We start from the raw sequence: 16,233 nt of genomic DNA on the forward strand, positions 1-16,233 counted from the left end.
GACACAGGTGAAGCTGTTTGGAAAGTGGTTGTAATTGTACCTTGTCTGGGCGGAGATTCAGATTTCCCGCACAACATCCCGGTGTAGGTGAAGTGCCAGGAGCAGCTGTAATCACCAGGTGTAGTCAATAAATTCCTTCCTTTCAGATGACTCCCTTCTATATCGCACGGAAAAACACCTACTTTGGAAAAACACCTACCGTACTTGGCCGGCTCCCTTAAGAAATCCCCTCCCAGAATATGCGCAATTGCGTCAATCTTCTGGACAAAGCTCCGCCTGACCGTGTTGCGCATGCGTATTGCCCTATCTGCGGCCGCTCCCTTCTCCGGGCGTCGGATTCCTTCCCTCTCACGGCCCCGCCCAGGCGGCTGCCCGTGACCTGCCTGGGCGCAGGGAACGAAAAGCCGGAAGGGGCAAGACGAGTTCAATAAGCCATGGGGCTGTTTGGAAAAACCCAGGAGAAGCCGCCCAAAGAGCTGGTAAGGGCTACGGTGGCGGCGAAGGAATGGGTGGATTTGCGTGGGGCGCAGTGGAGTTGGTAAGGCGACTGGACACTCTTCCACCCCGACTGGCCAGGTACCGCTGGGCCGACATTTCCGGGGCTTCCCACTCGACTGAGGGGCGGGAGGAAGAGTCTCTAAGGAGACGGTTGTGGCCTAAGAGAGCCCCTTTACTCAGCACTCACAACTCAAGGGAGCCGAGAGCTGGAGTGAGTATTGCTCAGCCTCGGCACAGGGCGCGGAAGCAGCCACGTAGTCCTAACCTAAAACCCCTTCCCGGCGCACGTTGGTACAGTCCCGCCCGGAACCTTTCCCTGACGCAGGCCCCGCCCTCTTCCGCAGATAGCCAGCCCTCGGACCTCTCGCGCAAAGATCCAGGACACTGCCGACCCATCCCCACCTGCTCTGCTAAGAGGAAGGCTCTGTTTTTCTCTTTTCCCTGCCCTATGGCATCATGTTGTCCCGACACAATAATTATAGCAGAACTAGGCCTGGAAGATTGGTACCGAAGATCACTGACCCTGGCTTTGAATTCTGATCTGTTAACTTAGATCTAAGGGTAATGGTTAATAGTGCCCTGCAGGGTCCAGTCTACCTACGTTTGAATCCTGGTTCCCCACATATCAGACTTGCGATCTATTAAAAGTTCACTTTTCTGTACCTTAGTCTTGTTTGTCAAGTAGAAATGATAATAGTATTACTTCAGAGTCATTGAAGGTGAAAGGATGTGAGAGATGCCTGGTACATCAGCACTCTAATGCTTGTTATTTTAGTAGTGCTAGCTAGGGTTAATTCTTCATAAATTTTATAGTTTACTATCTAAGTGCAGACCAATAGCACCAGCGTCACCTAAGAGCTTCTTAGGAAACTTGGGTCCTACCCAAGACCTGATGAGTAATAATTTGAATTCTGACAAGATCCCTAAAATCTTTTATTTAATAAATAATCTCACCTATTCCTCTCTGGAAGGCACATTTTAAACCAATGTGCATCATGAAGTTGCTGGCATATAATGTGTTAATTTTTATTATATTTGTTAATCATCGATCATAGAACAGTAGATAATAAATATTAATTCCCTCAGGAATTACTCCCTGTAAATACTGTTTTACTCCCTGTAAAATAAAAATTGTGGAGCTTAAATGAGGTAAGAGTGTATGACACTTGCCAATATAGAGCACTATATAGATGCCCATTTTGTAGCACGTATGTATTATAAGATGCTTGTTATTTTAGAAGTGTATTTTTGATTTTAGGAAAAGGTCATTACCTGCATTGTTTGGCCTTAGCTTTTCCATTCAAAAAATGAGATACAATTCTGGGGAAACAGTTTCATTACTATTAAACTGATCTTTAGCTTATGTATTATTTGTATAACACTTAGACTGTTTTTAGGTGATAAATATAATTGCTGAGAACATGATGTCAGTATAGTGTTCCAGTGAGTTAACCTACCTTGGAAAATAAATTAACACTAGAAAAATATCAAAATTGATGCATGAGATTATGTGTTTTTTTTTTTTAATTTGCCTGCCAGAGGGAGATTATAAAGATGAAATAGACAGCCAAGGAAATTACCAAGCAAGTAAGATAAGCATTATAAGAACAAGTCTGGATTGGGTACTACATATATAGTTACAGGAATTCAGGAATTGGAGTGATCAGCCCCACACTGGGGTAATCAGAAATGATTTGGCCCTCCACTATCATGTTTTCCACACACCTCTTGTCTGTGTGTGTTGGTTCTTGAGTATTTAGTATTAGATTTTTTAAAAATATATTTTTATTGATTTCAGAGAGGAAGGGAGAGAGTGAGAGGAACATCAATGATGAGAGAGAATCATTGATTGGCTGCCTCCTGCACTCCCCCTACTGGGAATTGAGCCCACAACCCAGGCATGTGCCCTTGACCTGAATCGAACCTGGGACCCTTTAGTCCACAGGCTGATGCTCTATCCACTGAACCAAACCAGCGAGGACAAGTATTAGATTTTTTACTTTAACTGGTGCTGGACCTATCTTGCCCAGCATTTTCCTCAAATCCCCCCTCACAGTACTCCAAGCTTCCCTTTCAGTTCTGATTATGTCTTGTTCGAATTTGTCAGAAGAATGTCTGTGTTTACTTTAGGTTCAGCTTCTACCAAGCCCTCTTTCTACCTTGTGATTTATGACCAAGCAAAGTGTTTTGTCACCTGCCACAATTATTTAGCATAGAGTCTGTAATTCCGGAAAGTGCCAGTAGAGCAGAGATGAGAAACGCTTTTTTCTCTGTAGAGCTGCTGACACACAGACACTGTATTGGGAGCTGTATATGAATAAGAAAACAGGTAATGTCTGATGTTTTAGTTTTTGGTTGTTGGTGTTTTTTTAAGAGGGAGAAGGAAAAAATTATATGTTCAACTTTATAAAAGAAGCTAGGTGCCCGGCCGGTGTGGCTCAATGGTTGAGCATTGACCTATGAACCAGGAAGTCACGGTTCGATTCCCCGTGTGGGACATGTAGGAGGCAGCCAATCAATGATTCTCTCTCATCATTGATGTTTCTATGTCTCTATCTTTCTCCCTTCCTCTCTGAAATCAATAAAAATATATTTAAAAAAAAATAAAAGAAGCTAGGTAAAAATTTTAAAACAAAATAAGAATATTGACAGACAGAGAAGAAAAATTAGAGGAAAAAGGAGATAACTTACTAAAGGCTGTAGTCTCAGCTGGGCACCTTTTGAGTTAGTATATATTTATGGTACCCTTTCCAGTGGGGACTGGAAGATGAGGGCTTGCGGGTCTTGGTCCCAGCACAGGAAAACAGGGGCCAAGTGTAGCCATGCCACACCATCCTGGTTGTCATTTAGGCCATAAGTCAGGTAACAAGTTAGGTCAGGCAAGTAAGAAAATTATGGGTGATGGTCCCAGAGCTCTGGTATAGTGTGCAGCACAGAGTAGGTGCTAAATAAATATCAGGTGATGCGTGAGTATCAGAATAAGAGTAAGTAAGGTTTAAAGTCAGGCATTCCTAAAATGAGTAGTGTTCAAGAGACACTCAGAGAAACATTAGCTACACAAGAAGCCTTACAGACTAAAGTCTTTGCCCCCAGGCATCTCAGAGTCTTTGATAAAGACATCCTAGTAGTGAAACTTGTTCTATCTTAAACAAAAAAGTGTTCCAGCTGACTAGATTGGGCCTGCTGAGGATGAAGGAACCTTGTAATTCATTTTGAAACCTGTCACTCTCTTGGGATGGGAAGCAAGAAGACATGAGTTTGTACTGGAAAGAGATACTTCTCTTGGAGTTGAGGTTCTGTTGGAAAATTGCTATTTTTACTTAGGGACTTAACTGATTTAGCCTTTGGGTAGAGTTGTCTCCTTCCATGGCATCAGAATTCTGAAATCATCTTACTAACTTATAACTTAGACTGGGTCGTGATTCATGGTTGTGGGGCACTAATCATAAAGGGGAAGAAAAGGAGAAGGGAATATGGAGAAAAGATAAAGCTTCACTCAGTTATACAACAAACATTTATTTTGTTTTGTGTTTGTTTTTCCTCCTTTTTAAATGTTTATTTTGGTGTGCATTGGGTTGGATACCAGGTTTATAAAGCTATATGAGGATTTCAAAGAATACCACATTTACTTATATTTTAGGTTAAATACAGCAACAGCAAGGAATAATAGAAGTATGTACAAGATCTGTGATGTCACAGTGGAGGGAGTGATTAACTGTTCAGAGTGGGGAAGTGGGGAACTGGTCAGGGAGGGTATCAGGCCTTGTCATAAGAGGCGTTAGTGGATGGGTTGGTGTAGGATTAGGAAAGGGGAGGCAGTCCAAGCAAAGTTAACTGCATGTACAAGGTGTGGAGGTGTGGAACATAGGTGAAGGTACCTGAAAAAAGTTCAGAGTGGTTGGAAGAAGAGATACTGTTATATCGGAGTGGGGTGCAGGAGTGAGGGAGAGGTAAGTTAGAGGGCAGATTAGCAAAGGGCTGTGTGCCATGCCTATGGGGAGCATTCAGAATAGTGATTTGGAGTAAGAATTGGAGGGAAGAGACTTAGGTATGGAGGCCAGTTAATGACCCTGGTGAGAGATGATGTGGATTTACAACTAAGTGGAAATGGGGATAGAGAGGATAAGGATGATTTTAGGAATATTTATGATATACAGTTAGAATTTGCTCATCTATTGGATGTGGGATGAGTGTAAAAATTACTGGTAGGTTTTTATTTAACCCCACCCCTAATCAAACTTACCTTCCCCCTGAGTGTCCGTACCTTGAACTGAACTTGAGAGAATTCAGGAAAAGAGCAGGTTTGATGGGATGGTGATGGGTGGAGGGGGAGCTCAATTTTAGGCAGAATTCAGGAGATCAGGGAAGACATTAGAGAGTGGGTTATCCTGGGAAAATATATATATTTTTTTCTACTTTGCCTACTCAGCAAAAGTATAAGCTTGAGAGAAAGGATCATGTTTTTCTTTGTTGTCCACTGGGCCAGCATAGTGTTGAACTCTCTTAATAAGAATAAAGTGCCTATCAAATATTGGCTTGATGAACAGAAGTAGAGTTGGTGAGAGAAAATGCGTACACATTTGAAGTACAGCCTAGTTGACCATCTCCTATATCAGTGGTCGGCAAACTGTGGCTCGCGAGCCGCGGTTTGCCGCTCTGTTGACTAATGAGTTTGCCGACCACTGACTAAGAATCTCGATTCCAATAATTACAGGCTGTTGTTCCTTGTGATTAAGCCCCTATCCCAGGGGTTGGCAAACTCATTAGTCAACAGAGCGGTAAACCGCGGCTCGCGAGCCGCATATGGCTCGCGAGCCGCAGTTTGCCGACCACTGATATAGGAGATGGTCAACTAGGCTCGTGAGCCACAGTTTGCCGACCACTGTCCTATATACCCATCTGAGAGTGATCAGAATAGGCAAATTTTGGCCCGAGTTCACTTGTGTTTGTTGCTTTGGGCTAATTTCTAGTTTTACATATGTTTTAAATCTTAAAGGATACCAAAATCCTAGTTTACAGAGATTGCCTTTAGGGAGAGGAGCTGGATAGCTGAGGGTCAAAAGTGGGAGAACAATTTAATTATCACTGTATACTCTCTTAGTCCCCTGCTGTAACAAAATACCATAGGCTGGGTTATTCACAGCATAAATTTATCACAGTTCTGGAGGCTGGGAAGTCCAAGATCAAGGCACCCACAGATTTGGTGACTATTGAAGACCCCATTCCTAGTTGATAGACCACCATCTTTTCACTGTATCCTCACAGTGAAAGAGGCAGAAAGAGGAGTCAAGATTCTGGGGTCTCTTTCCTAAGGGCACTAAACCTGTTCATGAGGGTTCTGCTGTTGTGGCCTAATTACTTCCCAAAGGCCCTCCTCCAAATACCATCACATATGGGGATTAGGTTTCTTTCTTTATTCTATTTTAAAATAACTTTTTTATTTTTCAATTACAGTTGTCATACAATATATTACTTTCAGGTGGGGGAGTATGTTTCAACATAGGAACTTTAGTGTGACAAAAATTCTGTTGATAGCAATGTGATTTGTATCTCCTAACCTAAGACCCGGAATCAGCCATTTCTCCAAGGAGTACTGGTTTCTTTTAATGAAATGGCATTTAGAAACCAAAATTTATGTGCTTTTGGTGCTTACTGCTACTGGAGTGTTCTTGCTTCTAGACCAGGGTGGGGAACATCTGGCCACAGGCCGTATAAGGCCCCCAAAATCATTTGGTCTGGCCCGCCAAGGCATTAGGGGTGAGTTAATTAAAAGTTTGACCAAATATAGCAGGCTAATTTTTAAATTGATAATTTTGTATGGCCCAGGGAAGATGTTATAATCACCCAAATGGCCCTTGGCAGAAAAAAGGTTCTTCACCCCTTTTCTAGACCTTTCAATTGAATAAAGATACATACTATTTAAAAAACTCATGAGGGTGATTAGAAACTAGGCTTTGAATAAACTCTCCTGCTGAAAATACTAGAAGAGCTAGATAAAAAGTATAACTATTTGAAATCACTGAAAGCTACCAAGTCAGTGAAGTGTTTCAAAATTAAGATCCTAGAAAAGAGGGAAGCTCAATTACACGAGCCAGTTATTTGGGACTACTTTACCCCTAAAGAGATCCTCTAATTCCTAATGCAGTGGTTGAGAAACTGAGAAACTGAGTAGAGCTTTTGACAAACCCTGTGGTTAGGGGGTTCAAAAATTAGAGTTCACCAAGGATAAGGAACTCAGGTAAATCCCAGGGTTTTGGTTGAGACTATGATACACCTTAGCAGTAACAGTGAGCAGAAAATAAACTGACCTTCACAAAGACTGAAGTCCAGTTTCAAATGATCTCTATCCCTGATTGGATTCATTAAGCTTAATTATGAACCAGTTGCCAGTGCTCTTAGGTTAGATGTTTACCAGAAGCAAATGTAAGTCTTGTCTGGAAGAAGAATAACATCATCCAGAGACAGATTAGCCAGCCAATTTTTATATACGATGTTCAGAATTCAATTTTAAAGAAAAGGAAAAGAGACGTTGATTCATAGGAAGTCTTTATATATCTGGATGCTGTTAGGGTCGCTGAAGGAGGAACGCATGAGGCCAAAGTGGTAAGGGTTATAAATTTATTAGATCATCTGGATACCAGATGGGCTGAGCCCCAAAAGGGTGCCAACACCCAGGGATGGGGAGTCAGAGGTTTTTAAAGGACTCTAGGCGGGCTTTTTCTGGGCGGCAAATTCTCTGCAGGTCCGGATCCTGGGAAGGTCTGGAGGAGAGAGAGAATGGCATAGCAAGTGGAATGTGGTCTAAGCAAAAGGGAATGTCTATTGTGAAGTGGCCTAAAGATCAGTTCCCAGGGGAGAGGGTATCGATTAAATTATTTGATCAGACTTAACAGATACAAGTCTTTATAAATGCTTTTTGTTACCATTTATGTGGTTACAAATATCTTCTCCAAATTTGTAACCTTTTCCTTCCTTTAAATGTTGTCTTATGATGAATAAAAGATCTTAATTTCAATGTAAATAAAAAATATCAGTCTTTTCCTTTGTGCTTATTGACTTTTGGTCTAGTTTAAGAAATCCTTTGCTAATCTGAAATCATAAAGGTCTTCTATACTGTCTTTTTAAAGTAACACAGTTTTGCAATCTCTAGTTAAGCCTTCAATCCACTTGGAATTAATTCCAGTGAATGATGGTGAGAGTCATTTTGTTTTCCATTTGGCTTACCATTTGTCTCCATGCTATTTATGGAAAATGCTGTCTTGCTTAGTTTCTGTGCCTACTTTGCTTGGCATATAGACTCTCTGTGAATGAATTTGAATAAGGTATACATCTTGATAGTATGAATGTCTCTGTAGATTTCACAGTATATTATCTAATTTACAAATTGTTTTTTCTTTATACTGTACTCCTTGTTTATGTTCTGTTTTATTTATCCTATCTAATAAAAGGCTAATATGCAAATTGACCGAACAGCAGAACTGTCGCTATGACACGCACTGGCCACTAGGGGGCAGGCGCTCAACACAGGAGCTGCCCCCTGGTGGTCAGTGTGCTCCCACAGTGGGAGTGCCACTCAGCCAGAAGCCAATGGGGGATGGGGCAGGCCGGCCAACCTCTCGTATCCCCTCCCTACCAGCCAGCCCGGCCCTGATCAGCCCCAACTGGGGCAGGCTGGCCGGACCCCACCTGTGCACGAATTCATGCACCAGGCCTCTAGTTTCTTATAAATGGAATCATCTTTTGGCTATAGTCAGTATGCTACTGTGGACATTAGTGTACAGGTATTAGTTTGAGTACCTATAGTCAGTTCTTTTGGGTATATACCTAGGAGTAGAATTGTTGGGTCATGTGGTAATTAAAAAAAACTTTTTTATAGGAGTTTGAGCCAACTGATGATATATGGGACTACTATTGAGCCAATTATTTGGGACTACTTTACCCCTAAAGAGATCCTCTAATTCCTAATGCAGTGGTTGAGAAACTGAGAATCTGAGTAGAGCTTTTGACAAACCCTCTGGTTAGGGGGTTCAAAAATTAGAGTTCACCACGGATAAGGAACTCAGGTAAAATATTTACACAGAAAATAAGATGCTCTAGAGAATAGCAGCAAAATACCCATATTTAAAACCAAAATTCTCTTAAAAATTTAATAACATTTAATAACAATAACTCAACTTTTGCACAGTCTCAGTGAAGTGTCTTTTTTAAAAAATATATTTTTATTGATTTCAGAGAGGAAGGGAGAGGGAAAGAGAGATAGAAACATCAATGATGAGAGTCATTAATCAGCTGCCTCATGCATGCCCCACACTGGGGATCTAGCCCAAAACTCAGGCATGTGCCCTGACCAGGAATCAAACCATGACCTCCTGGTTCATATGTTGATGCTCAACCACTGAGCCATGCTGGCCGGGCTCAGTAAGAAGTTTTTGTTTTAAAGATGAATTTATTTTAAAAACCCTCATAGCCCAGCTGGCATCGACCTATGAATCAGGAGGTCACAGTTCGATTTCTGATTCTCAGTCAGGGGACATGCCTAGGTTGTGGGCTCTATCCCCATTGGGTGTGTGTAGGAGGCAGCCAATCAATGATTTGCTCTCATCATTGATATTTCTATCTCTCTCTCCATCTCCTTTCCTCTCTGAAATCAATAATATATATTTTTTAAATCTTCATATAAACCAATCAGATTGATATAAGGGTTAGCTAGCTAGCTTAATTAGGCAAATAGGAAGGGGGGGGGCAGGAAGGGTGGAGACATTTCTGGCCTGAGCAATTAAAACAGCCATAAACCAAGGACAGAGATATCTCTGGCCTGAGCAATCAAAGGTAGATCAAAAGCAGCCCTGGGGAGGGGGGCTGTAAGAGATCAACTGAAGGACTTGTACGCATGCATATAAGCATAACCAATGGATAAAAGACACTGGGCGGGGGGGGGGGGCAGGTAATGGCATGTACTGTGGGGAAGGGGAGGGTGGGGGGAGGTCAATGGGGGAAAAAAAGAGACATATGTACTACTATTTTTAATACTTCAAACAATTAAAAAAATGTAAAAAAAAAAAATAAAATAAAATAAAAGTTAAAAAAAAAATAAATTAAAAAAAAAAAAAAAAGCAGCCCTAACCTGAGCAGCTGAGAGAGCCATAAGGGAGATCAAAAGCAACTCCAACCTGAACAGATAAAATGGATATGTGAAGGGCAGAAACAGCTCCAAGAGGCCAGAATACTTTCACAGAGGATAAAGAAATGTTGCAAGATAAGGGGAAGATAAAGTGAGGGGCACTACAAGCTTTGAAACTAATACTATGTGCCGAAGCCGGTTTGGCTCAGTGGATAGAGCGTCGGCCTGCGGACTGAGGGGTCCCGGGTTCGATTCCAGTCAAGGGCATGTGCCTTGGTTGCGGGCACGTCCCCAGTGGGGGGTGTGCAGGAGGCAGCTGGTCAATGTTTCTCTCTCATCGATGTTTCTAGCTCTCTATCCCTCTCCCTTCCTCTCTGTAAAAAATCAATAAAATATATTATAAAAAAAAAAAAAAGAAACTAATACTATGTAGCAGAGTGACCAATGAGGAAAGCATGGGGGTCCTAAATTAAGGAAGGGTCCAATTAGAAAAGGTCGGGTTCAGAAAAAGAACTGCAGCCTTTATAAACCCAGAGACAAAGAGACTCAGCAGATTTCAGATTTTTGGATTGATTTTTTTTCCCATTAGAGAGAGAGAGCAGGCTTTTCCCATTTGGGGGCCCTTCCCCAGGGGGGGCCCTTTGGGGGCAGCCCTGTCCAGATGGAGTTTGTATATGCTTCCAGTAAACTTCCACATTTTTATTAAAAAAGCCTTTAGTCTACAAGTTTATTCTTCAAACTTCATAGGGCAAGGACCCACTGAAGAAGTCTGCACCCTGAACCCCACGTTTCAAGATGTAAATAAACTTTTATAGTGAACTCTCAAATCTTTTTAATATCTTTTTCTTGGTATGAAAATAGCATTACTATGATAGTATTGGTTTTTCAAAATTTGAATCAATTTTAATATTGATTATTAGCAAATCTTGATTTTTATTACTCTGTTAAAGCAAGGTAGAAATGTGATACTTTAAATATTCTTTTCAATTTCCTATGAGCTGTTTTATAGTAAAAAATTATTTGATACTAGGTTTTTATGCTCAGATTCTAAAAGTAATCTTTAGTCCCAACTGAACTTCGTACTCCAAAATTTTTAAACATTTCTTGTATTGATATTTACACAATAAATGTAATTTTAATCACTAAGTTCTTTCTCATTCCTGAAATATGTGCTTTTCTTTATCCTTGGGCATCTTGAATCATCTAGTGAATCAATTTCTTCTTCTAGTCCAGGAATTTTTTCCTTTTTTTTCTTTATTCTTTGGAAGTACATGTCCTCTAAACATATTTTTAGGACAAGCATAATTTAAGTGTCTACTTTCCTCACATTCATAACACTTCGATTTATAAAAACCAGTTTTGTCTTTTTTTTTTTTTTTTAAGTATATTTCTTTATTGATTTCAGAGAGGAAGGGAGGAGAGAGAGACAGAAACATCCAACGATGAGAGAGAATCATCGATCGGCTGCCTTCTGCACGCCCCCCACCGGGGATCAAGCCCTCAACCCAGGCATGTGCCCCTGACCGGAATCGAATCTGGGACCTCTCAGTCCACAGGCTGACGCTCCATCCACTGAGCCAAGCCGGCCAGGGCAACAGTTTTGTCTTTGGATGAACTCAGCTGCTCTTCCATTGTCAATAGCAAATCTTGCTTTTACCACTCTTCCAAATAACTGTTTGTTGATTATTGCCCTGGTACAATTTTGTGCAGAATCTTTTTCTAAACAAAATAAAGGCAACCCCTTTACTCTTCCTGGTGTCTTTGCTTCATTATAACCTTTATAACTTTGCCATACTTGAAAAATACCGGGTGTAAGACATTGTTGGTAAGGGAAAAGGGCAGGTAGATACATTGTGCTTTTTCTTGGGGGCCAATCCACCACTCTTTTCTTCAGGTGGGGCTGGCAGAGATCGGAAGAGCTGGAGCCCTCAGCTCAGTGATAAGTGAATTAAGTGAAGTTGCAGGTTTCACAATAAACATTAAAAAATCAGGGTTTTTTTTTTACACTCGTAATGAAAATTTTTAAAAGAAAATAAGGAAACATTTAACCTAGAAAGTAAAGCATCTGTACACTGAAAACTGGAAGAAAATTCAAATTTATGGATTGCAAGACTTAATATTGCTAAGATGGAAGCACCACCCACAGTGATCTTTAGATTCAGTGTCACGCCTATCAAAATTCCCAGTGTGTTTCTTGCAGAAATAGAAAAGTTTGATCTTCAAATTTATATGGAATACAACAGACTCCGAATAGCCACAACAGCAGTGAAAATGAAAAACAAATTGGGACAACTCCGTCATATAGACCCATAGAATAGAATTAAGAGTCCAGAAGTGAACCCATACACCTACGGCCATTTGATTTTCTACAATAGTGTGAGATCATCCAATGGGGGGTAGAATAGTCTCTTCAATAAATGGTGCTGAGACAAGTGGATATCCACATGCAAAGGAATGAAGCTGGATCCCTACCTCACTCCAAATATAAAAACTTAAAATGGATCAAAAACCTAAATTAAAGTCTTTGATATAAAACTCTTAGAAGAAAATATAGGGGTAGATCTTCATGACCTCCTCCTATCTGACAATGGATTCTTAGCTGTGACACCAAAAGCACAAATGACAAAAGAAAAAACAGACAAATTGGAATTCATCATAATTAAAAGCTTTTGTGCATTAAAGGGCATTATTAAGAAAGTGAAAAGATAACTTACAGAATGGGAGAAATTATTTGCAAATTATATGTCTGATAAAATTCTAGTATGAGAGTATATAAAGAACAAAAAGACAACTGAACTTTAAAAAATAGTATAGAAGACATGAATAGGCTTTTCTCCAAAGGAGATACACAAATGGTCAACAAGCACACAAAAAGATACTCAACTTAATTGGTCATTAAAGAAATGAAAATCAAACCACATTGAGGTACTGCTTAACAGGTCCAGCAGTTTGACTATAGTAAAAAATATTGGAAGATAAGTGTCATCAGCAAGAATATGGAGAAATAAGAGCCCTTGTAAATTGCTGGTGGGACTGTAAAATGATGAAGACCCTTTGAAAAACAGTGTTAGAGTTCCTAAAAAAGATAAACATGGAATTATCATATGACCCAGCAATTTCACTCATAGGTATATACCCCCCCAAAATTGAAAATAGGTACTCAAATACTTGTACAAAAAGTTCACAGTGGCTTTATTTACAGTAACCAAAAGATGGAAACAACCCAAATGTCTATCAACGATGAATGGACAAACAAGTTGTGGTATATACATAGGTCAGCCATAGAAGAGAACGGAAGTATTGGTACATTTTATAACATGGATGAGCCTCGAAAACAGTATATTGAATGCAAGAAGCCAGACACAAAAAGCCACAATAGTATGATTCCTTTAAATAAAATACTCAAGCAGATCGAAAGAGATAAAAAGCCAGTTAGTAGTTGCAAAGGAATGGGGGGAAGGGGACATAGGAAGAGATTATTTAGGGCTTTAAAAAATATAGAAGAAAAATATAGAAATGTTTTCTTTAGACATGTTGAAAAAGTTTTGAGACGGGAGAGTCAGTAATTGCACAACGTTGTGAAGGCATGAAATGCTGCTGAATTATGCTCTTTATCTATTTTCCCCCCCCCCCACCTGAATTGTTCTCTTTAAAATGGCTAATAGTGATATGTGAATTTCACTTAACAATGTATATATAAACCTAACGTTAGAAAGTTTTTTATATTGTATAACCCAGTGGTCGGCAAACTGCAGCTCGCGAGCCACATGCGGCTCTTTGGCCCCTTGAGTGTGGCTCTTCCACAAAATACCATGTGCAGGCGCACACGTACAGTGCGATTGAAACTTCGTGGCCCATGTGCAGAAGTCGGTTTTTGGCTCTCAAAAGAAATTTCAATCGTTGTACTGTTGATATTTGGCTCTCTTGACTAATGAGTTTGCCAACCACTGGTATAACCAAACTGCTTTAAGTGCTTTAATATTTCTTATGGGTGGAGTTACTATTGTTGTTGTATAATAAATGTTTTACAGATTTTGTTAAATACTAGTAGTGATTTTAATTAAATCATTAAGAGTCAAATTTATTGGAAATACATCTTCTCTTAATAGTATGGATTTTTTTAAAAAAATATATTTTATTGATTTTTTACAGAGAGGAAGGGAGAGGGATAGAGAGTTAGAAACATCGATGAGAGAGAAACATCGATCAGCTGCCTCCTGCACACCTCCCCTGGGGATGTGCCCGCAACCAAGGTACATGCCCTTGACCGGAATTGAACCTGGGACCCTTCAGTCCGCAGGCCGACGCTCTGTCCACTGAGCCACACCGGCTAGGGCAATAGTATGGATTTTTTAATGCCATGTAGTTCATATATCCATGAATGAAGGCTAAAGAGTTCAACATCAATTCTATTCCTGTTTTATTTAATTACTAGAGGCCCGGTGCATGAAATTCGTGCATGGAGGGGGGACTATTCCTCAGCCCAGCCTGCACCCTCTCCAGTCTGTCACCCCTCAAGGGATGTCCGACTGCCTGGTGGGATCGGGCCTAAATGGGCAGTCGGACATCCCTCTCACAATCTAGGACTGCTGGCTCTCAACCACTTGCCGTCCTGCCTTCCTGATTGCCCCTAACTGCTTCTGCCTGCCAGCCTGATCGACACCTAGCTGCCCTCCCCTGCCAGCCTGGTCACCCCTAACTGCCCTCCCCTGCTGGCCTGGTCACCCCTAACTACCCTCCCCTGTAGGCCTGGTCGCCCCCAACTGTCCTCCCCTGCTGGCCCAGTCACCCCTAACTTCCCTCCCTTGCCAGCCTGGTCATTCCTAACTGCTCTCCCCTGCTGGCCCGATTGCCCCTAACTGCCCTCCCCTGCTGGCCTGGTCACCCCTTCCTGCCCTCAACCTGCTGGCCTGGTCACCCCTCACTGTCCTCCCCTGCAGGCCTGGTCACCCCTAACTGCCCTCCTCTGCTGGCCCAATTGCCCCTAACTGCCCTCCCCTGCCGGCCTGGTCCCCCCCAACTGCCCTACCTTGCAGGCCTGGTCCCTCCCAACTGCCCTCCCCTGCTGGCCTGATCATTCACAACTGCCCTCCCCTGCTGGCCATCTTGTGTCCACATGGGGGCGACCATCTTGGACCACATGGGGGCGGCCATCTTGTGTGTTGGAGTGATGGTCAATTTGCATATTACCACTTTGTTATATAGGATTATTGTTACTAGAGGCCCAGTGCACAAATTTTGTGCACTCGGGGGTCCCTCAGCCTAGCCTGTGCCCTCTTGCAGTCTGGGAGCCTTTGAGGGATGTCCAACTGACAGCTTAGTGGGCCTAAGCCGTCAGTCGGACATCCTTAGCATTGCTGCAGAGGCAGGAGAGGCTCCCACCACTGCCGCTGTGCTCGCCAGCCATCAGCCTGGCTTCTGGCTGAGCGGCACTCCCCCTGGGGGAGCACACTGATCACAAGGGGGCAGCTCTTACTTTTGAGCATCTGCCCCCCTGGTGGTCAGTGTGCATCATAGTGACCAGTTGTTCCGCAGTTGGGCCGAATGTGAGAGGGTGCAGGCCAGGCCAAGTGACCCCACCAGTGCACGATCAGAGCCGGGGAGGGATGTGGGAGGTTGACCAACCAGGAGGGAACACAGGAGGGCTCCAGGGCATGTCCAGCCTGTCTTGCTCAGTCCTGATCGGCCAGACCCCAGCAGCCAGCTAACCTACCAGTCGGAGCATCTGCCCCCTGGTCAGTGCACATCATAGCGACTGGTCGACCACTGTCTGCCCCCTGGTGGTCAGTGCACATCATAGCAAGCAGTTGAGCGGCATTTAGCGTATCATTAGCATATTATGCTTTGATTGGTTGAACGACCGACCAGACACTTAGCATATTAGGCTTTTATGATATAGGATTATTTTTAAACTTAACTCTCACCGCAATTGTTTATTAGAAAGGTGAATCCTGATCTTCATGATGGGCTTTTTGATAGAATTTCTGGTAGTGATCATGGGCACTAGGATCACTTAACTCTTGGGGTTTGTTGTGGAGGCAGGCAGCTACCAGAATGGTATGGTCATACTGGATGAGAATGTCTTTGATCTCCTTCTTGGGAGCCTATCCACATATTTTTGGTAATAGGTCACCAGGGTTTTGGAGGTGGACTGGCAGATTGCATAAATCTGGGCCACATGACCACCACCCTTCACATGGACACAGCCAGCTCATTGTTCCTTGCCCAGAGGCAGAGCAGGCTCCAGTAAGCTTGTGTTGCAGTGTGTAGTTGAATCATGTTCAGGGAGCACCCATTCATCTAATGAGGCAGTTGCCCCATTTGCCATGTGCCACGGCTCTGGCAGTTTTCTTGTGTCCCAAGACCTGCAGAGGACCCTCGGATGGCATGGCTGCAGGTGTACATGAGATATCCTCATTGTGAGGTGCTGCAAGCAGAAAAAAAGTCCTATTTTATGTTTTGTTAGACATAAGAGCTGTTAATATAAATAAGTAGATTGTAATGGACATTTTGTTATGTCTGTGTCACTCAGTTCTTTGAATTTCTATGTTATATGCCAAAAAACACATAGTGTGATTTACTGTAAAATTTAGTTATAGTGATTTATCAGTTGA

At 42.1% G+C, this 16,233-nt stretch overlaps 1 protein-coding gene across 4 annotated transcripts in view; it reads left to right on the plus strand.

The window, feature by feature from the left end:
- The first annotated feature begins 284 nt into the window (after positions 1-284).
- Positions 285-16,233, plus strand: part of CHMP3 (charged multivesicular body protein 3) — a 50,637-nt gene continuing 34,688 nt past the window's right edge. The window contains exon 1 of one of the 4 annotated variants that reach the window (XM_080686497.1): positions 285-479. In XM_080686497.1, the coding sequence (XP_080542623.1) occupies positions 435-479 (45 nt within the window). In that variant the 5' untranslated portion in view covers positions 285-434. Of the gene's footprint in view, positions 577-16,233 lie in introns of all 4 variants that reach the window. The other 3 variants (XM_080686500.1, XM_080686498.1, XM_080686499.1) reach the window with 3 other exon arrangements.

This window comes from Plecotus auritus (assembly GCF_963455305.1).
Source record: "Plecotus auritus genome assembly, chromosome: 8".
NCBI lineage: Eukaryota > Metazoa > Chordata > Mammalia > Chiroptera > Vespertilionidae > Plecotus > Plecotus auritus.